This window comes from Pygoscelis adeliae, unplaced genomic scaffold (genome assembly GCF_000699105.1).
Source record: "Pygoscelis adeliae isolate BGI_AS28 unplaced genomic scaffold, ASM69910v1 Scaffold106, whole genome shotgun sequence".
NCBI lineage: Eukaryota > Metazoa > Chordata > Aves > Sphenisciformes > Spheniscidae > Pygoscelis > Pygoscelis adeliae.
This window is the reverse complement of record NW_008824939.1, coordinates 2473611-2484209: the sequence shown is the minus strand read 5'-3', so window position 1 is coordinate 2484209 and position 10599 is coordinate 2473611. Positions and strand designations below refer to the sequence as shown.

Genomic DNA, 10599 nt, shown 5'->3' with positions numbered 1-10599 from the left:
CGTCCACAGTTAATTGCGGAATTACTTTTCTAGTTTCCAAAGCATGATAATACGTATGCTAACTTCAGGATTTCCAGCACTGAATTTATATATTTACTACTGCAGAACTGGGAAACAAGGAAGGAAAGGGATCAGCACTTTGACCCAAATTCCATTTGCCTTACTTCCATACTTCAACAGGGTAAATCACTTGAGTAAAGGGAGGAGAACACGATATTTAATTGAAAACCTTGTTTTCAAATTTAACTCACGATTCTCCATAGCATGAATTGAGTTTTAGAAATTCTGCAATGAACATTTAAGGTACAGCTGATTTTTTTAAAGCTGTTCTTTCTTTGTAGTTTATCACGGTATGCCTGTGTTGTTACTGTTTTAACATATTAGTGATGAGGCATACCCCTAATTCTTGCAGGAAATATCTTCATTTGGTTTTTTGGTTTTGTTTTTTTTTTTTTACTTATTTCAAATTTGACTCCTAACAATTCTTGGGGGTTTCCTTCCTTTTTCTTTGAAGTAGTTTTTTTGCTTTCATGGGTTTTTTTAAATTTACTTGTTTTTATTCACTAGCTAATTTCCACAGGAAAGAAAAGAAAGCACAAGAAAAAAATTATGAAGACACAAAAATAGAAAAATGTCAGTAATTTCTTCTTTACTGGTAGAATAATGATGGTGCAATACATATGATGCCAAAACCTGAGGGACTGGAATTCTGGAGGAAACCCAAGGCCATCTGGTCAAAAGTCTAGAGTTCAGCACTTTTGTGCTTGGCCACAACAGCAGTTGTTGTTACTTTAAGCAAGAAGAAAATATGTGGTTTTATTTTTTTAAAAATGAACATCTTTATAAAATATTTTTAAAATTACATAACATTCTGTCAACACTCCAAGAGGAATTCCTACCTCCTCTTTATTTATTTCCCTCTTTTAAACACCTCCTCTTTGATAACAATCATAGAACAATATAAATCTGGATATGAAAAATTTTTCACCCAGACTAAGTTGGATATAAGATGCATCTACAAAGTACAAAATGGAAGAGGAAGATCTTTGGCATATCCTGAGAAATTACCTTTACATACTTCCCTATCCTTCCCAGCAACAAGAGAATGCAACTTAGGCTTTCCACATGACAGTGAAGAAAGCTAGTGAGAAGGTATCTAGCTACCTTTCAGACGGGTTTCATAGTGAAGATCTGCTCTTTCACATCTATAATACAGCAATTAATAAAATAATAATTCTAAAGATAACCCCTGTGCTACTTCTTCAATTCTCCTGTGTGTAAACACTGAAAGTTACAAATTTTAGTAAAATACTGGGTATATTAAAATAAAGCTAAATGCATCTCTACCTATAGACCAGGTCCCACAAACTTTCATCACTAACTTCTGTTCTTACAATTGAGATTTCTGCCAATGAAATCAGCTACTGGGGGAATGTATTATATGTAAAGACTGGGTCCAAAAGACTGGAAATACTATGTCTGTGAGAGGGTTCCTTGTGTTTTTATCTTCTTAAAAGTCTGATAGAAATATACAACACACTCACTTTTTTATTGATATAATATGGGTCCAGGTCTTCCAAGGGCTCGGACACCATTCCTGGAGGTATGTCGCCGTAAATAAACGGCAATGTCTTTCCTGCCTCCAAGTCGCTATTTGGCTTTGGGCCATCTTCATCATCATCGTCTTTGCGTTCTTGTTTGGATTTTTTAGCTTTTTCTTCATTGACACGCTGCTCAATAGCTGCAAGTGATTCTCTTGTGAAATAGCGGAAGCTGTCAGGTCCTGGTGGTACCAGCACTGATTGTGCCATCTTTTCATCCTGCACCTCTTAATTACTGTTTAGCCTCTCTCATAAAAAAGTGCTAAAAATATAAAAAACACAGAAAAAAATTTAGAGCAACACAAATAGCTACAAACAATGTAAAGGAATATACTTTCATGGAATCTTCTGTGGGACATTTTGTTAAATTCAGTAATTATCATCCAAGAGGAGGCTACTGTGAAATGGATTTTTTCATTTGTTTTTATTTCCAGAAAAACCATTTTCCTTTGCAGCTGGCCTCTTAGAGTTGTCTTGAAGGTATCAATTCTTAAAACATTTAGTCTAAAGTGCACTTAGTGCTTGTGACGATAGATTGCCAATTCTATAGACTGTATAAAAAAATGTCACATACAATATAACAACATCTTCTTGCCTTTATCAAAGGTAATGCCATCCATTCCAGTGAATAAAGTAGGATATATTTTCCACCACGTTCAGTGTGAGGAATCAACACTTCTGAAGTGTTTCTGGTTCAGTGTTGAGGAGTGAGACTCCAGACAATTCACCTCCTTATTATCCTGAAAGACGCACCTTGGACCAACCCTCCCTCTAGCTAGAAGGACCAGAAATGACTCCTAGAATTCACTACTGCCATGTAAGGCCAGAGGGATCAGTTGAAAGCACTCTTTGGGTACAAATATGCTGCCTTTGCAGAGCTGCCAGCTCAGGAAACAAGATTCAGGCATAAGCACCTGTATTCAGATCCCCTGCCTGGCAACACACTGTGCATTAGAAGAATTGCTGAATTAAACAAAAATGATCTTTAATGATTACATACTGCACTTTGTTCTTTTACATCTGATACCTTATTAATTGTATATATTTTTCACAATTTTCACAAACAAGAGCAGAATCATCTCTTCTTAATGTCTCCAGACAGTTCAGTTAAAAAGAACAAGTGGAAAATATTCCCAATGCAATTACTTTGATCTGAAATCATAAACGGGATCTCTGGCGTAGCCTTCAAGAATTTTTCTTGAGTCCTTCTCCTGAGTAAGCACGTTAAAAATATAGCAAATACAGTAAAAAGTAACAACTTCTGAGTAAGACAATATACCCAAGAAACAATTATCAAATTAAAATGATACAATGGTTAGAATACAATCAGCATGATCCTATTTTACTGTCTCGCTAAATACACATACTCCAGCACAGCTGCAACAAATTCTTATTTTTGAAGCCTGCTAAATAAACTGCAACACGATGCTTTCTCCTCCTTTTCAATCATATGCACATAGCCATTTACACCTACACAGACATACACAGACATCCCAACTCCTGCAGGTCTCTCTATGAGCATGCTCTTCCATTGCAGGCAAATGCACTTGGTGCATTCTGTCATGGACGGTCTGTAGCAAACTGCTGCTGGAAGGCGCTCTGACTAGTACCAGCAGAAGGGTTAATTAGGAAAATGAAAGTGGTCCTGCTGCAGAATCCTGTTAGATTTTATTGTTAATTACCGGGGGGGGGGGGGGGGGGGGGGGACGGCGTGGGTACACGCGTGGTGGAAGTAAAAATTTTTAAGGCATAATCCTGTTTTAATACTGCAGGAAATAATTAAAAATTCATTACCAGTGAAGAATCTTGCACTTATGTGGGTTTGGAATGGCACCAAGGAAGACTGCAGCTAAAATTCCATCATGTCTTTTCCTTTTGCCTTTTTTTTTTCTTTTGCCTTTTTTTTTTTTTAAATTCTCCTTCTACAGACCCAAATTTCAGTCAAATGTGGCATTTCCTGTGCGAGCCTACTAAGTGCTATAACTCTTATTGCCACTAGATGGTACTGATATACATCCATAAATTCTTGTCAGAAATGGTAAAGAATTTTTGCATGCTCGAACACTTGCTTAAACTGAGACTCTGGGACTAAAATACACGATTTTATATAATCAGCCAGGTCTCAGGATTCTCAAAAATTCTTTTGAATATATAGCAGCTACTGCAGATGAGACCATAGCTGTTAAAACTGTGAAGGTGACACAGAAAGAAAGTAGGAGGGATAGCAAAGTAAGAGAAACAGAAAAATGGAGGTTGCACAGACAGTGTACAACCAAAGCAGTTGCTGAGAATGGATTAGCAGCAGGCTGGATTATTTTACACTATAGCTTGTATCAGTTTTCTAAAATAAATTTATACAATATATTTGATGTGTATTCTTTCTAAATCCAGGAAAGCCAGCAACGAGAAGGAAGGATGGCAGTTTTGAGTGTTCACTGCAGTGGTGAATTCCTGTACAGAATCACCCACTGTAGCAGGGAGAAAGACTAGATGATCAAGAGCACTGTAAGCTCCTCCCATGTGGCAAATCAATAAGACATCATCTTTGGGCACCACTCCACCTTAATGCCATCCTACTTCTTTTCACTCTCCTGCTTTCTCTGTATTTTCTGTGCTTACTGATTTTCATACTTTTTCTCCTGCTGCACGAAGACCACTTTTTTAGCCTCTCTCTTTCCCCACCATCAACCTTCTGCCCATCCCTCCTACTCTCACATGTACCCAAATCTCCTTCAAACTTTTCAAGCAACACACTCTTGTATCTATAGATTCAGACCTTCAGGCAGTCATTTACTTCTGTCCCTCTGCCATCTCCTTTCCTTCAGCTGCAAAGAGGACTAAAGAAGCTGTGGGAAGTAATAAAAAGCAAAGGGTCACTCTAAAGTGAAAAAGGTTGGGGAAGGAAAAAATACAATAGCTGAAGAAACGCCACTGTGGCTTTGAAAAAAGTACAATGAAGAGAAGGACAAATATTGGTAATTTGGTTCTTTGGTAATTGTGGTGAGAGAATGAACAGTTTGACTGGATCAAAATAGTGTTTTTGAAATTTTCAGCAGCTAAGAAAAAATGTGTCGAATGAGATATATAATTTAACCACATCAGAAATATTGATTTGGTTTTGGATCATTTAAACATTACACAATATTTAAAATAATGTTAAAAGCCTTTGTATAAAAGTCTTCTCTTTGATAGGGTTTTCTAATTTCACGAATGATTCAATGAAATCAATAGAAATTTTGCAAACAAATCCATGTAACCAATTTTTTTTCATTAAAAAGCTTTGGATGAAAACTTCTGGCTGGCTCTAATTAGGACAGTGGTTTACTTGTAGCTGCTCTGCAGTCTCAAAATAAGAGGACTGTGAGACAGCATAGACTCACAGAAGGGGTAAAGGAGCTTCTAACTACAAAAGTATTTTGATTATTTATATGTGTGGATATGTACATAAGTGTTTATGCAGCTGCTTATGAAACTTACAATAAACCAAGTACCTGAAAAGCTGGGCTAATTCACACAATATGGAAAAGGAACTTCATTCTGCCATTAATGGTATATTAAGTTAAAGTGTCTGACTATTTGTTTCTTATCGTATGGGTCTGGAATTACCTAAGATGTCAATCTGATTTCCACCAGGCTATACAATCTACATACATAGTGTTAGGAAGGACAGTGAAAAGTAAAGACAAAAAGGAGATAGCCAGTGGGACATTGTATCCCGTTGCCTTAGATGCTTGCATCTATAGTCTTACTAGGCTGTAAGGTGAAAAGAACAAGTATTTTAGAGAGACAGAATAGGCAGGAAATGCAATATGATCTTTGCAGTCTAAAAAAGAAATACACATACTTCTAAAGAGGAGACCAAGTAGTACATCTAGAGAAGCTAATAACAATCCTTAAAATATATTAAAATAATTAGATACTACATAGATATAGTAAATGCAACAGGTAAAATTAGTAGAGATAGGAAGGGAAAATGATCAAATCAAATAGTAAATATCAATCAAAAACCAATCCAACATAACCTACATTTAAAAACTATTGTTCAAAAATGGTCAAAATTTACCTAAAATATAAACATGGAATAATTCTGGTCATAGGTAACTTCCGACTGCTGTCTAGCTTCCTACCTACAGCCATGGGTACATTTTATGAATAATTTTATCACCAGTGGTATCCACCTTCCCACTACTATGGCACATCTGAAAGCTTGAAGTGGACTTTATCTTTTAAACATTTTGCAAAACACTCACGGCCCATATAAAGGGTAGAGTTGAAGAAGTGTTCAGTGTCTTATGTAAAGAAATTCTACATGACAGTGAATGATTTTTGACAGGACAGAGCTGAGAGAAAGTTCTGAGTCTTTTCCTGGCTGTCTAAGAGCCCTTCATCTACAGAGAATCCTGATTAATAAAATCAGAGGGAAAACAGATTACCAGCTTCTCCTCAGAAATCTGTAAAAATTAACTGTCTTTGTTCAATGTTAAAGCAGAGCGTTAAAATGCACAAGTGGCAACTTGCCGTCATTCTGTGGTTCTGTGATCCTTTTACTCTCCAGCTGCGTCTTCCTGCACTATATTAGAATTGTCCCTAAGTGCATGAATTTTCATTTATAGTTCTGAGTTTCATCTCATTCCACTAACACCAGTCATCAAGCTCATCTAGTCCTTTCTGTATAATAGCTTGCTCCTTCTTTGACAATGCCTCCCAACTTTGTGATAGGAGCAAATTACATTGGCATATTTCCACTTTCTTTGCTGAAACAATTAATTAAATTTCAAATAAAATCTGTCCCAAAATTATAATAGTGATGAGCAACTTTGACCACAGTGTAGGTTGCTGTGGTATTTGCTGTAGCTTGCAAAATATGTTAATACTACTCTAAGAACTTTAATCTTAAAAAAAATCTGAAGTTTATGCTCTAAAATGAAATATTTTTTGCATTTAAAGAGCAAAGGGGGTAGAAGAGGGAAAAGGGAGCTTTTTCCTATTGCAAATAGTATACATTTAATTTTGTAGATAGTATACATTTAATCAAATACACTGAATCTAAAGACATTCCTGTCACCTCTTCCACCCATGCTACTTAAAACACTATACTATTAAATTATTCATGGTGATCTAGATGACTGAAAAACATGTTTGCTAGCTTTGCAGATGAAATGAAACTGGAAATGCTACAGGTAAACAGGAGGACAGTATTAGAATTTAAAATGTCCTGATAAATAACAAAATTGTCTCAAAAATGATGCAATTCAAGAGATAGAGGTCCTAAGTTTTATATTTAGGCAAGAATAAGTATCTGAAAAATTACAGGATGAGGAACAAAACCCCACCAATAGCTCTGCAGAAAAAGATCTAGAGTACTTACTGCATCACAAACCAAGCATGAGTGAAACTGTCAGTCTTACAAAAAAAAAAAAAAAAGGCAAGTACTTGGTATTTATAAACTTCTGAAATGATCTTCTACTCTTCTATTTGGAGCAGTATGTCCAACTTGGGTACTACATTTCAAAAAATATCAGGGCCACCTGGAAAGAATTCAGACCACAGCAATAAAAACATAACTTATAAGAAAACATCCAAGGATTTGTGGGATTTATTTGAGTTCTTTCTGTCTTAATTTTACATTGAAAAGATTGATGGAAGACACGATGACAGTCTTTATATGTCTAGAAAGCTCCTCCAAGGAAGAGGAAGAATTTGTTTTCTTTTTATCTGGCATATAGGCAAAGAGGTTGTGGGGTTAAACTGCAGCAAGAGGGATTTGTTAGGAAAACCTTTTACCAGTGAAAATAGACAATGAACAGAGTAGACACACCACAATCATTCAAGGGCTTTAAGAAAGGCTAGGCCTTGTAAAAAGAAAAATCAGTGGTAAGTGTGAGATTTGTAGCAAAACTGATCAGGATAAGAATCAAGAAACTTGTAACATGCCCTCACTGTTTTAGGGTCTTAATAAGTGTAAGTTTCTCATTGCTTTGTTCTGCTCCATCTGTTGTGTTTCTCCCCAGGCCTCAAGGGAGCAAGAGCTTATTGTTTATATACAGACAAGCAGAAAAGAAAGGGGTTTTGATTTCAGTCACTGTTGGCTAAGAAAGTTCTTGAAGAGTCAGTGGGGTGCAGGATAGAAAAAAGTGACGTCACATGCAGGAAAGTCCCAAGGACTTCTTTACAGAGAAAGAAACAAGAGTGCCTAAGGAAGTATTGGTGTGGAATAGGAGAGATCTGCCCCCAGTTTCTCATTACTCACCTCTCTCTTCTTCCAGTATTTTCCTTTTCCCCTAGCCTGACAAAAAGAAATTAAAACAATCAAGTTTAAAAGAGCCATTTCATAGTCCATTCTCTTACTCGCACCTCGCGCCACTGCTATTCCTACACATGGCTAAAATAAATGCTGGAAAAAAACCCTGTTCTGTCTCAAAGGGCTATAGCCCTTCTGGATGTGTCAGCACCCTGTGGCACTGCATGAAAGATTGTATAACATGTGAGTGCCCTGTCTGAAGGTGGAAGGTTTACAGCTGGTGTAGTATCTCTGCTGAGATTTATGGTCTCACCACTCCACTGCCGAAATTAGTAGACAGCAAATAAAAATCAATTTTCCTGTGCTTGAGGTTTGTGTTTTTCATACTATGCTACACTGTATGTTCAGTAGTCAGAGCTCTGACAGAGGTCTCTTCATACAGTATCTATGTGCTGAATTGTGAGATTTGAACAGTAGGTGTTTCTATACAACAAATTTTTCAAAACAGCTCTTAGAAGAGCTATGTAAAAATACATCTTCCTACACATTGTCCAACATTTTAAATGGATGTCTAACTAGCAAGTCACCTTTGAAAACGCTGTTTCTGAAAGTCTTAAGCCAATATGAGATGGTGCTGTCAGAAGGGACAGCTCCATTCTCCACCCACTCTTACCCTGGTAATTTCCCACTATGCTGGCTTGAGCACTTCTGCACCTCTGGATTTTAGCCAGATCAGCACACTGGTCTGGCTGAAAACTACAAATAAGTGGCCAGATTTCAGCCAGATCGAAGGGCTGATCCATCACACTACAGAAAAGAAGTTAAGAGGCTTAATATGTCCCCTCATTTTTCGAGTGCAGAGGACTAGCTGGCTATCTACAGTGTCTTCCAAATTTTAGTGCTTCACCTAACTGGAAAGGTCAATAGGGCTTAAGGTGCCAGAGTATGAATAAATGGATCTTCAATGGTTGAATGCTGGAGCTGAACAGAGCTCTAACAATTGTACAGTCAACAAATACTAGCACAGATCCTGTACCCGGTGTAGAACCCAGTATAGGTAGAATAAAAAAGCAAAAAGGTTCATTAAAATACCCAAACACTAGCAAATCTAGGGATCGAACTGGGCTAGCATTCCGTTACAGCAGCCTCAAGACTGCTCTTCCAAGATCAGGTGGTGACCAGGATCACCCTCTGCCTTTCAACATGGACATCAGGACAGCTTTTTATGCAAAATGTGCGGCAAGGATCATCTAATGTGAAGATAGGTATACAAAGACCTCTATTGGGAAAGTTTAGGGGTTCCTTCAAATCAGTTTTCTCACCCTCTTTAAAACTTATTTCAGGGTACTGCCCATAGCGCTATGGCAAGATGTACTCCAAGGAAGTATGAAAAATACATTAGTAAAAATCAGGTGATCATTATCTTTACTTACTGTTAGCCAGTAACTGGCAATGACTCGCATTTGGTTATAGCTACATACTCCATTTCCCTCTTTTATCAGAAATGGTCTCTGAACAATTGCTGATTTTCAATCAAATGTCAGTGAATTAACGAAAAAAAGCTATTTGTTTTTCCAGATAAGAGGCCCTTAAGTCCTTTTTTCCAGCATTAGACAATTCGTTTTTTTCACTTGATGAAAATACCATTCTTAACTTTTTTTTTGTATACAGTGAAATAAGCTTCCTGCCAGACTCAGATGAGCTCCTCTGGTGCTCTATGACCAGAGGAACAAACAAAGGGCAATTCACACCTGAGAAAGATTCAAAACAACAGTTCAAGTTTCCCTTTACAAAAAAGAGAAATATACTGACTGTCTCCAAAGCAAACAGCAATGTGGGAGACAAAGTAATGCAAGAAGAGCATTCACCAAATCCCTAATGAAGCTGGTTAAGTGATTAAGGCCTTTCAGCCATCTTGCTGAGGTGGGCTTTTCATCAAATCACTCTTTGCCCCGCCGTTGCGAGAAACATATCCCCACAAGTACATTCTTGTTTAAGTGTCAGGCTAGAGAGATATCCATTTTTAGTGTGTTTGTGTGGGGAGAGTGACTATACAATCCAAAGATGTAATGATAACAGAAGTGCCATATGTATGGGATGAGCTAGATATTTCCAGATGCCTGAACAGAAGAATGTGCTGACTACTTAATGCTGTTAATAAAACATGCTGTGATTTCTTTCCTGACAAACCAGAACCCTGAGTTTAACATCCCCAGTATGGGCATTATGTAAAGATGTTTAGAATGAAATCTCCATTAATCTTAATTACGGCATGGCTACAGAAAATTCAATCATATATAATTTATATCCTTTCGGATAAAAGATACCAGGTAGATAGGAGATTTTAATATCCCCCTAACAACTACCTAGCCATTTTGGATGAACAACATAAATCATGATTCTGAACCTACTGGCAAGTGATCGTGGAAAATACTGTGTATTTCCACTTTTATAGCCTCTTACCGACTTCTGTTGCAAACACAACCTGTTAACAAAACTGTGCTTTTTCAGTTATCGCTTACAGAAGCTCAGGTCAGGCTCTGACAGCGATGCTGGACCAAACTCCCCTCGAGTCAAGGACAAAGGGCCAAGGACGACTCCACCTCAGTAAACTGCTGCAACCAGCTTCCACTTCAACCCCAAACCGCTTCCACCGGCTCCTTTCCACCTCGCAGAACCAACAAGCAGGTAACATGGGCGTTGCGGAAAGACGAGGGGGAAGGCAGGGCGGAGCGCAGGCCGCCGTGCCGAGCCCAC

The 10599-nt window shown here is 37.7% G+C and overlaps 1 protein-coding gene across 3 annotated transcripts in view; it reads right to left on the bottom strand.

Annotated features, from left to right (window-relative positions):
• Nucleotides 1-1811, bottom strand: part of SCN2A (sodium channel, voltage-gated, type II, alpha subunit) — a 56169-nt gene extending 54358 nt beyond the window's left edge. For all 3 annotated transcript variants that reach the window (XM_009325396.1, XM_009325397.1, XM_009325398.1), the window contains exon 1: nucleotides 1545-1811. In XM_009325396.1, the coding sequence (XP_009323671.1) occupies nucleotides 1545-1811 (267 nt within the window). The remainder of the gene's footprint in view (nucleotides 1-1544) is intronic.
• Nucleotides 1812-10599: the final 8788 nt, after the last annotated feature.